Consider the following 23,452-nt stretch of genomic DNA (forward strand, 5'->3'; position numbering starts at 1 on the left):
GTGGAAAGCCTTCCCAGAGGAGTGGAGGCTGTAATAGCAGCAAAGGGGGGACCAACTCCATATTAACGCCCATGATTTTGGAATGAGATGTTCGATGAGCAGGTGTCCACATACTTTTAATCATGTAGTGTACATCAGTGTCAGATGAAGCCTTTGTCTCTGAAGAACAATACTCCCACCATTTGATTCAGAAAGGTATTACACCTACTCTAAGTTAGGCTTACATGCTGACTAGACCGGGTGCATGTTGATTTTGTCCACTCACACCAGACGCCATCAGGACACGCAGGTTGAAATATCAAAACAAACCCCAAACCATCTGTATTAATTTGGGGACAGGTCGAAAAGCGTTGAACATGTATGCCAATTTAGCTGTTATTGTTGTTATTTTACCTGAAATGCATAAGGTCCTCTCCTCTGACATTTAATCCACAGATAAAAGGGTAAATATAGTTTGTTTCTAACAGTCTCTCCTTCTTCAAGGCTGTTTCTTCTTCTTTTGACTTTATATGGCGGTTGGTAACTAACTTTAAGGTGCATTACCACTACCAACTGGACTGGAGTGTGGAGCTCAGTTCATATTTCAATCACCCACATGGATATATGCTCCTAAAAACCAATGAGGAGATGGCACGTGGGTATATGCTCATAAAAACTAATGAGTAGATGGGAGAGTGTGGGTGCAATGATTGAATAACATGTATTTGTACATTTATTTTGCAATGCTCACGCACGCGACCCGAGCAGTGTGGTCAGTATGTCTGGATAGGCCTACTCACTATAGACAAATCACAATGAAATATATGGTCCACTATTTTATTGTTACAAATTCACAAGACAAGCACAAGTACACAAATAAATAAATAATCATAAATAATATACCCATGATAAAAAAATGTACAGATACAAAAAAGCATCCAAAGTTTATGAAGGCCATTGAATGATAGGTTTGATCCAGTGTAGGGCAGGCCAGTGGAGGGCAGTCCAGTGAAGGGCAGTCCAGAGTGAGGCAGTCCAGTGTAGGGCAGGCCAGTGGAGGGCAGGCCAGTGGAGGGTAGTCCAGTGGAGGGCAGTCCAGTGTGAGGCAGGCCAGTGTAGGGCAGGCCAGTGGAGGGCAGGCCAGTGGAGGGCAGTCCAGTGGAGGGCAGTCCAGTGTGAGGCAGTCCAGTGTAGGGCAGGCCAGTGGAGGGCAGGCCAGTGGAGGGTAGTCCAGTGGAGGGCAGTCCAGTGTGAGGCAGGCCAGTGTAGGGCAGGCCAGTGGAGGGCAGGCCAGTGGAGGGCAGTCCAGTGGAGGGCAGTCCAGTGTGAGGCAGGCCAGTGGAGGGTAGTCCAGTGAAGGGTAGTCCAGTGAAGGGTAGTCCAGAGTGAGGCAGTCCAGTGTGAGGCAGTCCAGTGAAGGGCAGTCCAGTGTAGGGCAGTCCAGTGTAGGGCAGTCCAGTGTGAGGCAGGCCAGTGGAGGACAGTCCAGTGTAGGGCAGTCCAGTGAAGGGCAGTCCAGAGTGAGGCAGTCCAGTGTGAGGCAGTCCAATGAGGGGCAGTCCAGTGTGAGGCATTCCAGTGTGGGTCAGTCCAGTGTAGGGCAGTCCAGTGTGGGTCAGTCTAGTGTAGGGCAGTCCAGTGTGGGTCAGTCCAGTGTAGGGCAGTCCAGTGTGGGTCAGTATAGTGTAGGGCAGTCCAGTGTGAGGCAGTCCAGTGTGGGTCAGTCCAGTGTAGGGCAGTCCAGTGTAGGGCAGTCCAGTGTAGGGCAGTCCAGTGTGGGGCAGTCCAGTGTGGGGCAGTCCAGTGGCACCTCATCCCTATATACACACTTAGAAAAAAGGGTTCCAAAATAGTTATTTGGCTGTCTCCATAGAAAACCCCATTTCGGTTCCATGTAGAACCCAAATAAGTATTCAGACCCTTTGCTATGAGACAAGAAATTGAGCTCAGGTGCATCTTGTTTCCATTGATCATCCTTGAGATGTTTGTACAACTTGATTGGAGTCCACCTGTGGAAAATTCAATTGATTGGACATGACTTGGAAAGGCACACACCTGTCTATATAAGGTCCCACCGTCGACAGTGCCTGTCAGAGCAAAAACCAAGCCATGAGAAGGAATTGTCCATAGAGCTCTGAGACATAATGCTTATGTTGAGGCAAAGATCTGGGGAAGGGTACCAACACGTTTCGGCAGCATTGAAGGTCCCTAAGAACACAGTGGCCTCCATCATTCTTAAATGGAAGAAGTTTGGATCCACCAAGACTTTTTCTAGAAATGGGAGGTGACCAAGAACCCAATGGTCACTCTGACAGAGCTCCAGAGTTCTGCTGTGGAGATGGGAGAACCTTCCAGGAGGACAAAGATCTCTGCAGCACTCCACCAATCAGGTGGCCAGACGGAAGCCACTCCACAGTAAAAAGCACATGACAGCCTGCTTGGAGTTTGCCAAAATGCACCTAAAGACTCTCAGACCATGAGAAACAAGATTCTCTGTTCTTATGAAACCAAGTTTGAACTATTTGGCTTGAATGCCAAGCGTCATGTCTGGAGGAAACCTAGCACCATCCCTATGGTGAAGCATGGTGGTGGCAGCATCATGCTGTGGGGATGGTTTTCAGCGGCAGGGACTGGGAGACTAGTCAGGATCGAGGGAAAGATGAACAGAGCAAAGTCCAGAGGGATACTTGATGAAAACCTGCCCCAGAGCGCTCAGGACCTCAGACTGTCTCGAAGGTTCACCTTCCAACAGGACCCTAAGCACAACCCTAAGCACAGAGCCAATACAATGCAGGAGTGGTTTCAGGACAGGTCTCTGAATGTCCTTGAGCGGCCCAGCCAGAGCCCAGACTTTATAACCTGATCGAACATCTCTGGAGAGACCTGAAAATAGCTGTGCAGCGATGCTCCCCATCCAACCTGACAGAGCTTGAGAGGATCTGCAGAGAAGGATGGGAGAAACTCCCCAAATACTTGTGTGCCAAGCTTGTAGCGTCATACCTAAGATGACTCGAGGCTGTAATCTTTGCCAAAGGTGTTTCAACAACGTACTGAGTGAAGGGTCTGAATTCTCATGTACATTTGATATTTCAGTGTATTATTTTTTATACATTTGCTAATATTCCGAAAAATCTGTTTTTGCTTTGTCATTATGGGATATTGTGTGTAGATTGATGAGAAGAAAAATTAACTATTTCATCCATTTTAGAATAAGGCTGTAATGTAACAAAATGTGTAATATGTCAAGGGATCTGAATACTTTCTGAATTAACTATACATGGAACCCAAAGGGGTTTTACCAGGAACCAAAAAGGTTCTACCTTAAACCAATAAGGGTTCTTCAATGGGTCCTCCTATGTAGACAACTTAAGAACCCTTTAAAGTTCTAGCTAGCACCTTTTTTTCTAAGAGTGTAGTGCACCATTTTTGACCAGGGTCCTTCTCTATAGGTGTTGGTCAAAGTAGTGCCCTACATAGGAAAAAGGGGGCCATTTTGGACACAGTCCCTATATAGCGCACTACTGGGGTTTGGTCAAATGTAGTGCACCTCATAGGAAATAGGGGGCCATTTTGGACGCAATATATAGTGCACTACTGGGCTTTGGTCAAAAGTAGTGCACCTCATAGGAAATAGGGGGCCATTCGGATCAGATCAGATGATGAGATGTGAACTATTCAGATCAGATCAAGAGATGTATGCTATTCAGATCAGATGAAGAGATGTGTGCTACTCAGATCGGATCAGATCAAGAGATGCGTGCTACTCAGATCAGATCAAGAGATGCGTGCTACTCAGATCAGATCAGAGATGTGTACTGCTCAGATCAGATGATTTGATGTGTGCTACTCAGATCAGATCAGAGATGCGTACTGCTCAGATCAGATGAAGAGATGTGTGCTACTCAGATCAGATCAGAGATGTGTACTGCTCAGATCATATGAGGAGATGTGTGCTACCCAGATCAGAGATGTGTACTACTCAGATCATATCAGATGATTTGATGTGTGCTACTCAGATCAGATGAAGAGATGTGTACTACTCAGATCAGATCAGATGATGGGATGTGTGCTACTCAGATCAGATCAGATGATGGGATGTGTGCTACTCAGATCAGATAAAGAGATGTGTGCTACTCAGATCAGATGATGGGATGTGTGTTACTCAGATCAGATGAAGAGATGTGTGCTACTCAGATCAGATCAGATGATGGGATGTGTGCTACTCAGATCAGATGAAGAGATGTGTGCTACTCAGATCAGATCAGATGAAGAGATGTGTACTACTCAGATCAGATCAGATGATGGGATGTGTGCTACTCAGATCAGATGAAGAGATGTGTGCTACCCAGGTCAGATCAGAGATGTGTACTGGTCAGATCATATCAGATTATTTGATGTGTGCTACTCAGATCAGATGAAGAGATGTGTGCTACTCAGATCAGATGATAGGATGTGTGCTACTCAGATCAGATCAGATGATGGGATGTGTGCTACTCAGATCAGATGAAGAGATGTGTGCTACTCAGATCAGATCAGATGAAGAGATGTGTGCTACTCAGATCAGATCAGATGATGGGATGTGTGCTACTCAGATCAGATGAAGAGATAATAGAGCCAGTAGAAGACATTAACCGCCAGGAAGGTGAGGGGAAACATGGTGCGAGCATGGCGGTCGATGTTGTGAGGGTTCTCTATGTTAAACACAGACAACGCACGCCGCGCCGCGTTCTTAAACGACGTCAGGCCACACCCCTTCTCCGGCTTCTTCTCTGTAGCCTCGGCCTCGCTGACACTCGTCCCCGATTGATCAACAAGATCCTTTTGGGTGGAGCCTAGCTCCAGGACCTGATTTGGTTGGCTGGAGCTGACCACGGGCATGGTACCGTTTCCGTTGGAGTCATCAAACTCCTGAAGGAGCTCCTGAGGAGAAGAGAGACATTTTGTGGGGGGGGGGGTCTCATCTCAGAAACATGGTAGACAAGTACACATATAAACATACACACTCTGCACTGTTGGGGATGGACCCGTCACTGTTAGTCTGCACCTGTTGTTTACCAAGCTTGTGACAAATAGCATTTGATTTCATTTGACACACACCCTTTTCTCTATTTGACCCACCCTGTGTATGTCTCCTACGGTTTGGTGCTGCACGGTACAGAAGTGGGCGCAGGCGTACTCCAGCAGCGCCCCAAAGATGAACGTGAAACAGATGCCCAGGTACACGTCTATGGCCTTGATGAAACAGTTGGCGTTGGGGAGAGAGGTACGGGCACCCATCATGAGAGTAGTCATCGTCAGTACTGTGGTCACACCTGGAGAATCATTATAATGACAGTCATCGTCACAGCTGGAGAATCATTATAATGACAGTCATCGTCAGCACTGTGGTCACACCTGGAGAATCATTATAATGACAGTCATCGTCAGCACTGTGGTCACACCTGGAGAATCATTATAATGACAGTCATCGTCAACACTGTGGTCACACCTGGAGAATCATTATAATGACAGTCATCGTCAGCACTGTGGTCACACCTGGAGAATCATTATAATGACAGTCATCGTCACACCTGGAGAATCATTATAATGACAGTCATCATCGGCACTGTGGTCACACCTGGAGAATCATTATAATGACAGTCATCATCAGCACTGTGGTCACACCTGGAGAATCATTATAATGACAGTCATCATCAGCACTGTGGTCACACCTGGAGAATCATTATAATGACAGTCATCGTCAACACTGTGGTCACACCTGGAGAATCATTATAATGACAGTCATCATCAGCACTGTGGTCACACCTGGAGAATCATTATAATGACAGTCATCGTCAGTTGTAATACACCTAGATGTTTGGGTGGATGGATGAGGAATGGAACTTGCTTGTACTCTATACTCAAATGAATGAATGAATTAACAGGGTTAATACACACACGCAGTGTGACTGACCGATGCAGGTGCGTGCAGGGACAGATGATTGGCTGATCCAGAAGGAGACCCAGGAGAGCACCACCAACAGAGTAGAAGGGGCGTATGTCTCCAGGATAAAGAACAACACGTTCCTGCGCAGAGCAAAGTGGAGCACCAGCTTCGGGTACAGCCCTACATACATACAGTACATACATACATACATACATACATACATACATACATACACACACACACACACACACACACCACACACACACACACACACACACACACACACACACACACACACACACACACGCGAACAGGTTAGAAGCGGTTATCTGACTCTATAGTGTCGTATTTGGTGAGGTAGACCAGTAGACTGTAAGGTAAGTTATGTTTACTTGCGCGCACACACACACACACACACACACACACACACACACACACACACACACACACACACACACACACACACACACACACACACACAGGTACCTGTCTCATAGACAGCCTCAGAAACAGATGTGTAGTAACTCTCAATACTGTACTGGGCAAGGCGCAGTGTGTCCAGACCCTTCACTGAGTCATTCCCTCTAGTCCAGTAGAATATTACATCCTGTAGGTTGTAGCCCCCTAGAAACACACACAATCACACACTTATCCTCCATGGACATGTTTAACTATACTAGCTCCAGAAGTCTCCGCAAGAATAGTAAACAAACAAACATTTTACTAACTGGTGACATTTTGTTAGTCCCCACGAGGTCAAAAGCAATTTTTCAGGGAGTGTAGGGTTAAATTTAACACTAAGGTTAGATTTAGTGTTCGAACTATGTTGAAGGTTAGGGTTAAGGTTAAGGTTAGGGTAAGAGTACAGGTTAGGGATAGGGAAAATAGGATTTTTGAATGGGACTGAATTGTGTGTCCCCACAAGGTTACCTGTACAAGACTGTGTCTATGTGTGTGTGTGTGTGTGTGTGCATGTGTGCGTGCGTGCGCGTGTGCATGTGTGTGCGTGTGTGCGTGTGTGCATGTGTGTTTGTGGGCTACTCACAGCTCTCCAGCTGCAGGGTGCACACCTGTCTGTCCATTGGGTACTTGGTTAGGTCCATGTTGCAGGCGATGGTCGCTGTTATTCTGTGATGGGAGTGGAGAGAGAGAGAAATGGAGTGAGATATAGAGAGTGATAGATGCAAAGGTGGTGTGTAGACAGCTGGGCTATGGACAACCTGTTGATAGACAGCTGGGCTGTGGACAACCTGTTGATAGACAGCTGGGCTGTGGACAACCTGTTGATAGACAACTGTACCGTCCGTGGCTTTGCTGTTTCAATAGTAGAGTCCTCTGGTTACAAAGGGTCTGGGATGTAGTTAACTACCGTGGCACTGAGCCTGCACTCAGGGGGTGTGAAAGGGAGTATTATGATGACAGTGTTATACAACATCTCTCTGTTAACACAGCCTGCTCAGATCTTATGTTCCAGCCTAATATCTCCCTGAATGTCTCAACGGGAGGGGTCTCCAGGGGCCAGAGGTGTTCAGAGTCCACAGCTTCACCACCACCTGCTCCACTCAGCCACTGTACCCAGGAGGCTCTTTCTTCCTCACATTCACCGGCTCCAACAGAACCTAGACCTAGCCAGCTGTCAATCACTCTGCTGCCTTCTTCTTCCTTAATGTAGATTTCCACCGACGGAAATACAGCTGTGTTCCTGAGTTAACCTCCTCTGAGACTGAGCTCCTCTCCCTCACTGTGACAGGTAACTGACCCAGACTTGTTTACTTTGTTTACTACAGACTGGTCGTAGTGCTGCTGATATTGGTGACGACCACTAGGGCCCTCTATCTGTACTTCAATATCACCAGGGCCCTCTATCTGTACTTCAACATCACCAGGGCCCTCTATCTGGCATTTTGTTGGACAGTGTGTATCCCGTACATACCACTAATAACACTTGAAACTAGAAGATTTGAGCTTTTACACCTTTTATCATCTGGGGGTTTTTAAACTGCTTTATCTATAAAAAATCTAATAAAAACAGCATTTTCATGAAGAACTCTCCTGTCTTTTCAAGAGGTTTGACTGACATGGTAAAGAAATGGAACGTGATTAGTAAGTTATAAGACACAAGTGGTTCATTTAGCTTGATGTATTCATGACATATCCCAGTGGGATTTATCATAGTTTCATAACGCTCTATGACTACATTGACAAATGTTTATAAGTCAATTTAACACATAACACACATAATAACAACGATTTCATCTTAGTAACAGTAGTAAGCTGGTGCATGTCTGGTCAGTAGTAATATAATAATGATTTCATCATAGTAACAGTGTTGGTAATGATTGGTCAGTAACGTGTATAGTAGACTAAAGCATCGTAAATGGTTCATGTTTGGTCAGTAGTAATATAATTAAGCAATAACACATGAGGGGGTGTGGTATATGGCCAATATACCACAGCTAAGGGCTGTTCTCAGGACACAGTACTTAGCCGTGGTATATTGGCCATATACCACAAACCCCCAAAGTGCTTTATTGCAATTATAAACTGGTTACCAACGTAATTAGAGGAGTAAAAATAAATGTTTAGCCATACCCGTGGTATACGGTCTGATATACCACGGCTGTCAGCCAATCAGCATTCAGGGCTCGAACCACCCAGTTTATAATAATATAATAATACATGCCAGTAAGCTGACGCTTTTATCCAAGGCGAATCACAGTCAGGCATACATTTTTTAAGTACGGGTGGATTCCTACCCACAACCCTTGGCATTGCAAGCGCCATGCTCTAGCGACTGAGCCACAAGTACACAGGACACTAGTACGTACCGTAGAGCATAGAGAACGGTCCCGTTGCTGAAGATCCGTATGAGACGGTTCTCCACGGTGACGTCATGCAGGAAGGAGCGTTTGGAGTCTGGAATGAAGGTGTCTGGGATCCAGAGGAGGGAGACTAGTCGTCCATCCACACTCACACTCTCATTCCCTGGGAACACCAGTCGGGAGTCCCTCCAACGCTGACGCAGGAAGATAGTGGCTGTGTAGTCCTGAGGACCAGGTGAGTGATGTACACATTAAAACAGACATTCATGCAAGCAGACCCAAACACACACACACACACACACAGGTTCAACATTACCATATTGATTTCTGAGATGGCATCAATGCTGGCGATATCCAGACTCATCCCAATCTCAACAGGGCCCTCTGGAGAGGGAGAGGAGAGAGATACTGTTATAGCACTTCATTAGTTTGTGTGTGTGTGTGTGTGTGTGTTTGTGTGTGTGTGTGTGAGAGAGAGAGCGAGAGAGAGAGAGTGTGTTCGTTAACTCTCGTCACCATTGAAGTAGGGTCAAATGTAGTGGTTATATCCCTTCATTAGTTTGTGAGTGAGTGAGTGAGTGAGAGAGAGAGAGAGAGAGAGAGAGAGAGAGAGAGAGAGAGAAAGTAGAAAGAGAGAGAGAGAGAAATTAGAAAGAGAGAGAGAGAGAGAGAGAGAAAGAGAGAGAGAAATTAGAAAGAGAGAGAGAGAGAGAGAGAGAAAGTAGAAAGAGAGAGAGAGAGAAATTAGAAAGAGAGAGAGAGAGAGAGAGAGAGAGAGAGAGAGAGAGAGAGAGAGAGAGAGAGAGAGAGAGGGAGAGAGAGAGAAAGAGAGAGAGAGAGAGAGAGAGAGAGAGAGAGAGAGAGAGAGAGAGAGAGAGAGAGAGAGAGAGAGAGAGTGAGAGAGAGAGAGAGAGAGAGAGAGAGAGAGTGTGTGTGTTAACTCTCCTCACCATTGAAGTAGGGCCTCATGTAGCGGTTATATCCCTTCATTAGTTTCTGGATGGTGGGATGCAGCTGGGAGCCATTCGAGTCCTCCCAGTGGTGACTCTCAGGGAGCATACATCCACTGTAGGAGAGAGAGAGAAGAGGTGGAGGTGAGAAGAGAAGAAGAGAGGTGTGGAATATGGGCTAGCCACCTGTAAGGTCAGTAACTGTGACATTAATACCAATATGAGAACCACTGTGTATTCAAATCCTTCCATATAATCTCCTGATTCTCCCTGACCCATGACCCCTAACTTCTCACCTCTGAGTTAGGACCATGCCCAGGGTCAGGAAGGTCAAAGGGTGGGTAGATATCATGATCAGGCTGTCAAAGGACACCAAAGGTCAGCAGCTGTGGACGGAGATAGAGATAACAGAGCTGAGAAATAGGAAGTGAAGGAGTCTACTGGTTTTCTTGCTAGATATACAAACAACATGTTGATTATTACTCAACTAGGGGCATATTTATTAGAGAAAAAATACTAAAATGACCATGTTTTATTGGGCAATGCTACCAGTTTCAGACCGTTTTCTTCCTTTTAGTGCCTGGTGTTGGTATAGCCCTGGTCCTTAAAGGAAAGGTATTGCATGTTGTATTGATTTGTGCATTTCATGTTTTCATGTGTATTGGCATTCAAGCAGGTAGAAATCCATCCGGTATGACGTAGCACCGTGATACAGTCTCTCTCACTACACTGGAAGTCAATAGGAATATGACTTTCAGATGTAAAAAGTCTGTAAAAAATCATACATGTCAGATTTCAATACTGGCTGATGTCATCATGACGGAGGTTGTCTTCTCGCCAATGAGACATTGATCATATTTTTTTACGATATTCCTACCTCAAGAAATGTTTTCTTTAACAGAGAGTCAAGCACATTTTTCTAATTGTCTGCCTGTTTAGTCCAGGGTGCCTTGCGTTGTGCCGTTGCCAGAAATAATATAGAAAGTTTACAGGAATCCAACGAATGAAGGAACGTATTAACGCCCCACCCAGTAGACTGTCGATCAATAGTGCTCACGTTGTCATGCTGCATCACGCGGTTGCTAAAATGTATATGTCGAGGAAATAGGACTATTTTCCTCGAAAATACGTTATGTCACGATTTCAAAGCTATACGATATTTCAGATAGCAAGTTAATTATCTCACATCTAGGAAAAGATTTTGATGAAATTGGTACTAATGTTTGTTTTTTGAGCTGACGGCCCATAGACTTCCATTCAATTCAATTCAATTCAATTCAATTCAATTCAAATGTATAAACAAAAGTCACTCTGGCTAAGCTCTAGAGATCCTCTGTGGAGATGGGAGAACCTTCCAGAAGGACAACCACCTCTGCAGCACTCTACCAATCAGGCCTTTATGGTAGGGTGGCCAAACGGAAGCCACTCCTCAGTAAAAAGCACATGACAGCCCACTTGGATTGTGCCAAAAGGCATCTAAAGATTCTCAGACCATGAGAAACAAGATTCTCTGGTCTGATGAAACCAAGATTGAACCCTTTAGCCTGAACGCCAAGCGTCACCTCTGAAGGCAACCTGGCACCATCCCTAAGGTGAAACATGGTGGTGGCAGCATCATGCTGTGGGGATGTTTTTCAGCGGCAGGGACTGGGTGACTAGTCAGGATCGAGGAAAGATGTCAGGAAAGATGAACAGAGCAAAGTACAAAGAGATCCTTGATAAAAAGCTGCTCCAGAGATATCAGGACCTCAGACTGGGGCGAAGGTTCACCTTCCAACAGGACAACAACCCTAAATACACAGCCAACACAACGCAGCAGTGGATTCGGGACCAGTCTCTGAATGTACTTGAGTGGCCCAGCGAGGGCCCAGACTTGAACCCAATCCAACATCTCTGGAGAGACCTAAAAACAGCTGTGCAGCAACACTCCCCATCAAACCTGACAGAGCATGAGAGGATCTGCAGAGAAGAATGGGAGAAACTCCCCAAATACAGGTGTGCCAAGCTTGTAGCATCATACCCAAGAATAATTTATTCTGTAATCACTGGCAAAGGTGTGTCAAAAAAGTACTGAGTAAAGGGTCTGATAACTTATGTAAATGTGATTTTTCCACCCCAAAAAATGTAGCTAACATTTCAAAAAGCCTGTTTTTGCTTTGTCAATATGGGGTATTGTGATGTCATTATGGGGTATTGTGATGTCATTATTGGGTATTGTGCTGTCAATATGGGGTATTGTGATGTCAATATGGGGTATTGTGATGTCATTATGGGGTATTGTGCTGTCATTATGGGGTATTGTGATGTCATTTTGGGGTATTGTGATGTCATTATGGGGTATTGTGATGTCAATATGGGGTATTGTGATGTCATTATGGGGTATTGTGCGTAGATTGACGAGGAAAAAATAAATTTGCTCAATTTTAGAATAAGGCTGGAACGTAGCAAAATGTGGAAAAAAGTCAAGGAGTATGAATACTTTCCTAAGGCACTGTACAATACATACAGGTTGTATTTACACTGGTGTTTGTTCTCCACTGGTTGCCCTTTTCTTGTGGCAACAGGTCACACATCTTGCTGCTGTGATGGCACATTTTGTTAATTCTTTCCAATGTGCAAAATAATTATATTTGTGTTGTTGTCCTGAGGATCTGTAGGGTCTGTTTGTGTTTGTGAACATAACCCCAGGACCAGCTATTTTAGGGGACTCTTCTCCAGGTTAATCTCTCTGTAGGTGATGGCTTTGTTAAGGAAGGTTTGGGAAGGTTTAAGGAAGGTTTGGGAAGGTTTAAGTAAGGTTTCCTCTTAGGTGGTTGTTGATTGAAAACAGCTCTTTTCTGGATTTTGATTATTAGCTGGTATCGGCCTAATTCTGCTTTACTTACATTATTCCTTGAAGGAGAACGCTCCTTGTCCCAGAATAGCCCAGAATGCACTGCACGGCCCATGATGTAGGTTGGGCAACGTTTCCCATCTCCTCAAAAGTATATCTACTGTTGCGAATGTCCAACTCCACTCTGTAAAGCGATCTGTAGGTTGAACATGGTGAGATTGTAGACTCCTAAACTGATATTACAGTTTGTTTTGCGATTTTACAGCTAACTAGCTACTTTACATGCTGATAGTCTTTGGTATTACTGTGTGTAGCTTAATTTGCTAGCTGGCTACCCAGCCCATAGAGAGAGCATCGCATTCAGAATGTTATAGTCGACTTTAGCTGCAACATATTTCCAAAACGATGTTGCTACCGACCTTATTATAGTGCCAAAATGAAACATTTTTGTCCATAAAAAATATTATTTTCACATATTAGTGTTATTTAACACTGTGAATTAAAAGAATGAGGTGTTTTGGGTGGATGTCACGATCGTCGTAATGATGAGACCAAGGCGCAGCGTGGATAGAGTTCCACATATTTTTTATGAACTGAAACTCACCAAAACAACAAACAACCAAACGAAACGTGAAGCTACTAGTGTGCACACAGGCACCTAACTGTAGACAAGATACCACACCAGAAAGTGGGAAAAAGGGCTGCCTAAATATGATCCCCAATCAGAGACAACGAGCTGTCTCTGATTGGGAACCATATCAGGCCAACATAGACATACAAAAACCCTAGACATACCATAACCTAGAGTACCCACCCTAGTCACACCCTGACCTAACCAATACATATAGAAAACAGGGATATCTAAGGTCAGGGCGTGACAGGTGGATTTTTCCTTTAAGAGATGAAGGATGTTTGATCTTTTGCCCTGGTGTAATGCTTAAACACCTGATATATCACACACACAAACATCCACGCTCACACACGCACACACAAGGACCCACACACAGAGAGAGACATGCGAGCGAGCAACTGCACAGTGCAATCCAAAAGTCATGCCCATTCTTCACCACCAGATGGCAGCATCAACCCAGCACAAGGGACAATACTTCCTTTGTGGTATTACAGTGGAGGTCTCATTAGATGGTTATATACTGTATTAGTGTGATGTGTCACTGTCCCAGTCCTCTGAAATACCATAACATTTCGTAACACTTTATTTGGATATTCCATCTGTAGATGTTCTACAGACTATTTACTGACTATGAGTAACATTTCAACTAACTATCTACTAACCCTAGCCTCACCTTAATCCTTACCCTAACCCTAATGCTTACCCTAAATCCAACCTTAATCCTTATCCTAACCCTAATGCTTACCCTAAATCTAACCTTAATCTTTACCTTAACCCTAATGCTTACTCTAAATCTAACTTTAATCCTTATCCTAACCCTAATGCTTACCCTAAATCTAACCTTAATCCTTATCCTAACCCTAATGCTTACATTAAATCTAACCTTAATCCTTACCCTAACCCCAATGCTTACCCTAAATAAAACCTTAATCCTTATCCTAAACCTAACCTTTACCCTTACCCTAACTCTTATTCTAGACCTAAACATAACCTTAGCAAGCAGTTGCATATCAACTAGTAGTTTCTTCATCAAAGTTAGTGGTGGTATCTAAACTACCTTGTAGAACCATTACACAGCTTCTAGAACCTGGTCTGGTACTGGTACCCTGCACATCGTCTGGTACTGGTACCTCTTCACATCGTCTGGTACTGGTACCTCTTCACATCATCTGGTACTGGTACCCTGCACATCGTCTGGTACTGGTACCCTGCACATCGTCTGGTACTGGTACCCTGCACATCGTCTGGTACTGGTACCCTGCACATTGTCTGGTACTGGTACCCTGCACATCATCTGGTACTGGTACCCTGCACATTGTCTGGTACTGGTACCCTGCACATCATCTGGTACTGGTACCCTGCACATCGTCTGGTACTGGTACCCTGCACATCGTCCGGTTCTCGTACCCTGCACATCGTCTGGTACTGGTACCCTGCACATCGTCTGTTACTGGTACCCTGCACATCGTCTGGTACTGGTACCCTGCACATCGTCTGGTACTGGTACCCTGCACATTGTCTGGTTCTGGTACCTTGCACATCGTCTGGTTCTGGTACCCTACACATCGTCTGGTACTGGTACCCTGCACATCGTCTGGTTCTGGTACCCTGCACATCGTCTGGTACTGGTACCCTGCACATCGTCTGGTACTGGTACCCTGCACATCGTCTGGTACTGGTACCCTGCACATCGTCTGGTACTGGTACCTTGCACATCGTCTGGTTCTGGTACCCTGCACATCGTCTGGTACTGGTACCCTGCACATCGTCTGGTTCTGGTACCCTGCACATCGTCTGGTACTGGTACCCTGCACATCATCTGGTACTGGTACCCTGCACATCATCTGGTACTGGTACCCTGCACATCATCTGGTACTGGTACCCTGCACATCGTCTGGTACTGGTACCCTGCACATCGTCTGGTACTGGTACCCTGTACATCGTCTGGCACTGGTACCCTACACATCGTCTGGTACTGGTACCCTGCACATCGTCTGGTACTGGTACCCTACACATCGTCTGGTACTGGTACCCTGTACATCGTCTGGCACTGGTACCCTACACATCGTCTGGTTCTGGTACCCTGCACATCGTCTGGTACTGGTACCCTGCACATTGTCTGGTACTGGTACCCTGCACATCGTCTGGCACTGGTACCCTACACATCGTCTGGTACTGGTACCCTGCACATCATCTGGTACTGGTACCCTGCACATCGTCTGGTACTGGTACCCTGCACATCATCTGGTACTGGTACCCTGCACGTCGTCTGGTACTGGTACCCTACATCATCTGGTACTGGTACCCTACACATCGTCTGGTACTGGTACCCTACACATCGTCTGGTACTGGTACCCTGAACATCGTCTGGTACTGGTACCCTGCACATCGTCTGGTACTGGTACCCTGCACATTGTCTGGTACTGGTACCCTGCACATCGTCTGGCACTGGTACCCTACACATCGTCTGGTACTGGTACCCTGCACATTGTCTGGTACTGGTACCCTGCACATCGTCTGGCACTGGTACCCTACACATCGTCTGGTACTGGTACCCTGCACATCGTCTGGTACTGGTACCCTACACATCGTCTGGTACTGGTACCCTGCACATCGTCTGGTACTGGTACCCTGCACATTGTCTGGTACTGGTACCCTGCACATCGTCTGGTACTGGTACCCTACACATTGTCTGGTACTGGTACCCTGCACATCGTCTGGTACTGGTACCCTGCACATCGTCTGGTACTGGTACCCTGCACATCGTCTGGTACTGGTACCCTGCACATCGTCTGGTACTGGTACCCTGCACATTGTCTGGTACTGGTACCCTGCACATCGTCTGGTACTGGTACCCTGCACATCATCTGGTACTGGTACCCTGCACAATGTCTGGTACTGGTACCCTACACATCGTCTGGCACTGGTACCCTGCACATCGTCTGGTACTGGTACCCTACACATCGTCTGGCACTGGTACCCTACACATCGTCTGGTACTGGTACCCTGCACATCGTCTGGTACTGGTACCCTACACATCGTCTGGTACTGGTACCCTGCACATTGTCTGGTACTGGTACCCTACACATCGTCTGGTACTGGTACCCTACACATCGTCTGGTACTGGTACCCTACACATCGTCTGGCACTGGTACCCTGCACATCGTCTGGTACTGGTACCCTGCACATCGTCTGGTACTGGTACCCTACACATCGTCTGGTACTGGTACCCTGCACATTGTCTGGTACTGGTACCCTACACATCGTCTGGTACTGGTACCCTACACATCGTCTGGTACTGGTACCCTACACATCGTCTGGCACTGGTACCCTGCACATCGTCTGGTACTGGTACCCTGCACATCGTCTGGTACTGGTACCCTGCACATCGTCTGGTACTGGTACCCTACACATCGTCTGGCACTGGTACCCTGCACATCGTCTGGCACTGGTACCCTGCACATCGTCTGGTACTGGTACCCTGCACATCGTCTGGTACTGGTACCCTGCACATCGTCTGGTACTGGTACCCTAACCCTGCACATCGTCTGGCACTGGTACCCTGCACATCGTCTGGTACTGGTACCCTACACATCGTCTGGTACTGGTACCCTGCACATCATCTGGTACTGGTACCCTGCACATCGTCTGGTACTGGTACCCTACACATCGTCTGGTACTGGTACCCTGCACATCGTCTGGTACTGGTACCCTACACATCGTCTGGTACTGGTACCCTGCACATCGTCTGGTACTGGTACCCTACACATCGTCTGGTACTGGTACCCTGCACATCGTCTGGTACTGGTACCCTGTGTACTGCATGTAGCCAGGTTATTTCTACGGTGTGTGTGTTCCTTATTATTATTACTCTATTATTTCTACATTTTTCTTTCTACATTGTTGTGAATAGCCGTTAAGGAAGCATTTCACTGTTAGTCTACACACATTGTGTCACGACTCCTACCGAAGGTGGCTCCCCTTCCTGTTCGGGTGGTGCTCGGCGGTCGTCGTCACCGGCCTACTAGCTGTCACCGATCCCTTTTTCCCTTTTCTGTTGGTTTGGTCTGATTTGTTTCACCTGTTTCCTGTTTAGAGTCTTAGTTTGTTTATTTAAGTCGGTAGGCCGTCTGCTCTTCATGTGTTTGGCTATTTAAGTCGGTAGGCCGCCTGCTCTTCATGTGTTTGGCTATTTAAGTCGGTAGGCCGCCTGCTCTTCATGTGTTTGGCTATTTAAGTCGGTAGGCCGCCTGCTCTTCATGTGTTTGGCTATTTAAGTCGGTAGGCCGCCTGCTCTTCATGTGTTTGGCTATTTAAGTCGGTAGGCCGCCTGCTCTTCATGTGTTTGGCTATTTAAGTCGGTAGGCCGCCTGCTCTTCATGTGTTTGGCTATTTAAGTCGGTAGGCCGCCTGCTCTTCATGTGTTTGGCTATTTAAGTCGGTAGGCCGCCTGCTCTTCGTGTGTTTGGCTATTTAAGTCGGTAGGCCGCCTGCTCTTCGTATGTTTGGCTATTTAAGTCGGTAGGCCGCCTGCTCTTCGTATGTTTGGCTATTTAAGTCGGTAGGCCGCCTGCTCTTCGTATGTTTGGCTATTTAAGTCGGTAGGCCGCCTGCTCTTCATGTGTTTGGCTATTTAAGTCGGTAGGCCACCTGCTCTTCATCCGGGCTTGTTTATTCCCACTTTATATGTGTGGTAGTGCGATCTTGGTTTGGTTCCTGTTTTGGGCATTTGTTTTATGACGCTCAGTTTCGTTTTATATACTATTTTGCCTGGTGCTGAATAAAGAGCTATTCAGAACTTTCTGCCTCCTGCACCTGACTCCTCACCCACTACGCCTAAGATTGTTACACATGGTTTACAAAGCAAAACAGATTCTATTTCGATTCTCATCTTTCATCTCTCACTACTCAATCCTATCCCTCATTCTTCCCACAGTCTTCCCACCTAAGACCTCCCCCCGGCATTCATCCTTTCTTTTTCTCATCCATCCATCCATCCTTCAGTTTCTCTTACTGACTGTCACTGTCACTCGCTACCCTCCCTGTTTCCTGTAGAGCTGTTCTCTTCACTCTCCATCTCTCTCTATCTCTCACTCTCTCTTCACTCTCTCCATCTCTCTCTCCACTTTCTCCATCTCTCTCTTCACTCGCTCCATCTCTCTCTCTCTCTCCATCTCTCTCTTAACTCTCTACATCTCTCTCTTAACTCTCTCCATCTCTCTCTTAACTCTCTCTATCTCTCTCTCTCCATCTCTCTCTTTACTCTCTCCATCTCTCTCTCTCTCTCTCTTCACTCTCTCCATCTCTCTCTTCACTCTCTCCACTCTCTCCATCTCTCTCTTCACTCTCTCCATCTCTCCATCTCTCTTTTCACTCTCTCCATCTCTCTCTCTCTCCATCTCTCTCTTAACTCTCTCCATCTCTTTCTCCATCTCTCTCTCTCTCTTCACTCTCCATCTCTCTCTTCACTCTCTCCATCTCTCTCTCTCCATCTCTCTCTCTCCATCTCTCTCTTCACTCTCTCCATCTCTCTCTAGCTCTCTCTCTCCATCTCTCTCTTTACTCTCTCCATTTCTCTCTCTCTTCATCTCTCTCTTTACTCTCTCCATCTCTCTCTCTCCATCTCTCTCTTTACTCTCTCCATCTCTCTCTCTCTCTTCACTCCACAGATGAACACTTTTCCCCGTTATCTCTTTAATTGAACAGACAATCTCTCTCTTTCCCTATCTCTCAACACCTCTCTCTTTCCCTATCTCTCTCTATTTCTCTCCCTCTCAACACCTCTCTCTTTCCCTATCTCTCTCTTTCTCAACACTACTCTCGTTCCCTATCTCTCTCTCTTTCTCTCCCTCTCAACACCTCTCTCTTTCCATCTCTCTCTCTTTCTCTCCCTCTCAACACCTCTCTTTCCCTCTCTCTCAACACCTCTCCTTTTCCCTATCTCTCTCTCTTTCTCAACACCTCTCTCTTTCACTATCTCTCTCTATTTCTCTCCCTCTCTCTTTCCCTATCTCTCTCTTTCTCTCCCTCTCAACACCTCTCGCTTTCCCTATCTCTCTCTCTTTCCCGCTCTCTCTCGTTCTCTCCCTCTCAACACCTCTCTCTTTCCCTTTCTCTCTCTCTTTCCCTATCTCTCTCTCTTTCTCTCCCTCTCAACACCTTTCTCTTTCCCTTTCTCTCTCTCTTTCCCTATCTCTCTCTCTTTCTCTCCCTCTCAACACCTCTCTCTTTCACTATCTCTCTCTCTTTCTCAACACCTCTCTTTCCCTATCTCTCTCTCATTCTCTCCCTCTCAACACCTCTCTCTTTTTCTATTTATCTCTGTTTTTCTCCCTCTCAGAACCCGCCTCCCGCCCACCCTCTCTTTCTTACCTTTCTTTTATTTGTCTTCCAAAACTCTTTGTTTGTGATTTTCTGTCTCACAAACTCAGGGCATTCCTTCACCACTTCTTTATCCAGTTCTTCCTCTCCTCTGCTGTCTCCTTCCTGTGCTCCTCTGGGTCCAGTGACAGTGATTGGTCCTTAAGCCTGCGTATTTATATGGATTAATCTCAATGTTTTCCACATAAGCCAATACATCACTGTCAGCCACAATGTATGCCTGTCTGGTGTGTGGGAATGAGTGTCTGTACGCTGTCTCTCTCTGTCACTGAAATCTCTTCTGCACTTCTGCCCTCCTCTCCCCTCCCCTCTCAGTCTTTCACACCCTCCCCCCACCACCTTCCTTTCCCCTTCTTACGTTATCTTTCTTGCTCTCTCACTGTGTGTGTGTGTGTGTGTGTGGGTGGGTGGGTGGGTGGGTGGGTGGTTGGTGACAGGTGTTTGCATGGGATGGAAAACCAGACAGAGCCAGAGGTGAGTTGAATAATTAGACACAGACAGTTTCGCCTGAAGAGAGACTGAGGATCACACACAAACATTAAGACATTCAGACAACTTTGGCATCTATCTATCCATTCCATTGTAGTTCAGGTTTAATGCCCCAGGTGCATTCTGAACAAGAGTAGAATTGCATAGTGGACGAGGTATCAGAATGTCTTACAAACACAGTGGTGCAATTTGAGGACGACATGTGGTGGCGAGTGATGTAGGTGCTGGAGATGTGGGTCTGGGTAGAGGTGATGTTGTGGTGGTCTGGGTAGAGGTGATGTTGTATTGGGTCTGGGTAGAGGTGATGTTGTATTGGGTCTGGGTAGAGGTGATGTTGTATTGGGTCTGGGTAGAGGTGATGTTGTATTGGGTCTGGGTAGAGGTGATGTTGTATTGGGTCTGGGTAGAAGTGATGTTGTATTGGGTCTGGGTAGAGGTGATGTTGTATTGGGTCTGGGTAGAGGTGATGTTGTATTGGGTCTGGGTAGAGGTGATGTTGTATTGGGTCTGGGTAGAGGTGATGTTGTGGTGGTCTGGGTAGAGGTGATGTTGTATTGGGTCTGGGTAGAGGTGATGTTGTATTGGGTCTGGGTAGAGGTGATGTTGTATTGGGTCTGGGTAGAGGTGATGTTGTATTGGGTCTGGGTAGAGGTGATGACATGTGGTGGCGAGTGATGTAGGTGCTGGAGATGTGGGTCTGGGTAGAGGTGATGTTGTGGTGGTTCTGGGTAGAAGTGATGTTGTATTGGGTCTGGGCAGAGGTGATGTTGTGGTGGGTCTGGGTAGAGGTTTAAGGATTTAGGGTTGTACCTGGTGGGTTCCTTGACGATTTGTGTGAGATTGAGGGCATCTAGCTTAGATTGTAGGACTGCCGGGGTGTTAAGCATATCCCAATTTAGGTCACCTAACAGAACGAACTCTGAAGCTAGATGGGGGGCGATCAATTCACAAATGGTCCAGGGCACAGCTGGGAGCGGAGGGGGGTCGATAGCAGGCGGCAACAGTGAGAGACTTATTTCTGGAGAGGTTCATTTTTTTAATTAGATGTTCAAACAGTTTGGGTATAGACCTGGAAAGTATGACAGAACTTTGCAGGCTATCTATACAGTAGATTGCAACTCCTCCCCCTTTGACAGTTCTATCTTCACAGAAAATGTTGTAGTTGGGGATGGAAATCTCAGAATTGTTGGTGGCCTTCCTAAGCCAGGATTCAGACACGGCAAGGACATCAGGGTTGGCAGAGTGTGCTAAAGCAGTGAGTAAAACAAACTTAGGGAGGAGGCTTCTGATGTTGACATGCATGAAACCAAGGCTTTTTCGATCACAGAAGTCAACAAATGAGGGTACCTGGGGACACACAGGGCCTGGGTTTACCTCCTTACACATCAGACCCCTTGACTTTTTCCATGTTGTTTTACATTACAGCCGTATTCTAAAATGGAATAAATACATTTTTTCACTCATCAATATACACACAATATCCCATAATGTCAAAGCAAAAACAATCAGGCCAAAAAGTTCCATTTTGGTTTAATCACACCAGAGAATCTTGTTTCTCATGGTCTGGGAGTCTTTAGGTGCCTTTAGGCAAACTCCAAGTGGGCTGTCATGTGCCTTTTACTGAGGAGTGGCTTCCGTCTGGCCACTACTATAAAGGCCTGATTGGTGGAGTGCTGCAGAAATGTCCAAAAACCTGTTTTCGCTTTGTCATGGGAGCGGAGGGGGGTCGATAGCAGGCGGCAACAGTGAGAGACTTATTTCTGGAGATGGAGGTGATGGATGGTAGAGATGGTAGAGATGGAGGGAGAGATGGCTGGAGAATATGAAAAGATGGAGGGGTGGATGTATGGAGTGATTGCTCGTGGTAATGAATAGATGGATGGATGGAGGGAGGGATGGATGGAGAGATGGATGGAGGAGATGGAGGGATGGATGGATTGATGAATCTCCCCCCGAAGCAGGCTGAAATATAGATCAATAACCCCACGGCAGGCTGAAATATAGATCAATAACCCCACAGCAGGCTGAAATATAGATCAATAACCCCACGCTAGGCTGAAATATAGATCAATAACCCCACGGCAGGCTGAAATATAGATCAATAACCCCACGCTAGGCTGAAATATAGATCAATAACCCCACAGCAGGCTGAAATATAGATCAATAACCCCACGCTAGGCTGAAACATAGATCAATAACCCCACGGCAGGCTGAAATATAGATCAATAACCCCACAGCAGGCTGAAATATAGATCAATAACCCCACAGCAGGCTGAAATATAGATCAATAACCCCACGCTAGGCTGAAATATAGATCAATAACCCCACGCTAGGCTGAAATATAGATCAATAACCCCACGCTAGGCTGAAATATAGATCAATAACCCCACAGCAGGCTGAAATATAGATCAATAACCCCACGGCAGGCTGAAATATAGATCAATAACCCCACGGCAGGCTGAAATATAGATCAATAACCCCACGCTAGGCTGAAATATAGATCAATAACCCCACGGCAGGCTGAAATATAGATCAATAACCCCACGCTAGGCTGAAATATAGATCAATAACCCCACAGCAGGCTGAAATATAGATCAATAACCCCACAGCAGGCTGAAATATAGATCAATAACCCCACAGCAGGCTGAAATATAGATCAATAACCCCACGCTAGGCTGAAATATAGATCAATAACCCCACGCTAGGCTGAAATATAGATCAATAACCCCACGCTAGGCTGAAATATAGATCAATAACCCCACGCTAGGCTGAAATATAGATCAATAACCCCACAGCAGGCTGAAATATAGATCAATAACCCCACGCTAGGCTGAAACATAGATCAATAACCCCACGGCAGGCTGAAATATAGATCAATAACCCCACAGCAGGCTGAAATATAGATCAATAACCCCACAGCAGGCTGAAATATAGATCAATAACCCCACGCTAGGCTGAAATATAGATCAATAACCCCACAGCAGGCTGAAATATAGATCAATAACCCCACGCTAGGCTGAAATATAGATCAATAACCCCACGCTAGGCTGAAATATAGATCAATAACCCCACGCTAGGCTGAAATATAGATCAATAACCCCACGGCAGGCTGAAATATAGATCAATAACCCACGCTAGGCTGAAATATAGATCAATAACCCCACGCTAGGCTGAAATATAGATCAATAACCCCACGCTAGGCTGAAATATAGATCAATAACCCCACGGCAGGCTGAAATATAGATCAATAACCCCACGCTAGGCTGAAATATAGATCAATAACCCCACGGCAGGCTGAAATATAGATCAATAACCCACGCTAGGCTGAAATATAGATCAATAACCCCACGCTAGGCTGAAATATAGATCAATAACCCCACAGCAGGCTGAAATATAGATCAATAACCCCACGGCAGGCTGAAATATAGATCAATAACCCCA

The 23,452-nt window shown here is 46.1% G+C and overlaps 1 protein-coding gene and 1 long non-coding RNA gene across 2 annotated transcripts; both read right to left on the reverse strand.

Moving 5' to 3' along the window:
• Nucleotides 1-3,181: 3,181 nt before the first annotated feature.
• LOC110504377 (gamma-aminobutyric acid type A receptor subunit pi) lies at nt 3,182-9,106 on the reverse strand. Its single transcript, XM_036970408.1, has 7 exons — nt 9,044-9,106; nt 8,734-8,951; nt 6,951-7,033; nt 6,392-6,529; nt 5,933-6,085; nt 5,098-5,291; nt 3,182-4,899 (listed from the first exon to the last, which is right to left on the reverse strand). The coding sequence occupies exons 1-7, from the start codon at nt 9,089-9,091 to the stop codon at nt 4,573-4,575; spliced, it is 1,161 nt and encodes a 386-aa protein (XP_036826303.1). The 5' UTR covers nt 9,092-9,106; the 3' UTR covers nt 3,182-4,572.
• A 589-nt stretch (nt 9,107-9,695) lies between these two features.
• LOC118946069 lies at nt 9,696-19,743 on the reverse strand. Its single transcript, XR_005041240.1, has 3 exons — nt 19,514-19,743; nt 9,974-10,063; nt 9,696-9,793 (listed from the first exon to the last, which is right to left on the reverse strand). It is a non-coding gene; the product is annotated as an uncharacterized LOC118946069 (long non-coding RNA).
• Nucleotides 19,744-23,452: the final 3,709 nt, after the last annotated feature.

This window comes from Oncorhynchus mykiss, chromosome 31 (assembly GCF_013265735.2).
Source record: "Oncorhynchus mykiss isolate Arlee chromosome 31, USDA_OmykA_1.1, whole genome shotgun sequence".
Taxonomy (NCBI): Eukaryota; Metazoa; Chordata; class Actinopteri; order Salmoniformes; family Salmonidae; genus Oncorhynchus; species Oncorhynchus mykiss.

Bases quoted from the DNA above. Each gene is read 5' to 3' on its own strand.
- LOC110504377 (XM_036970408.1), bottom strand. From the start codon at position 9,091: ATGAGTCTGGATATCGCCAGCATTGATGCCATCTCAGAAATCAATATG. The intron at 8,952-9,043 runs GTAATGTTGAAC...CCTGGTCCTCAG, and splicing joins CCATCTCAGAAATCAATATG to GACTACACAGCCACTATCTT. The intron at 6,530-6,950 runs GTGAGTAGCCCA...GTGTGTTTCTAG, and splicing joins CACCCTGCAGCTGGAGAGCT to GGGGCTACAACCTACAGGAT.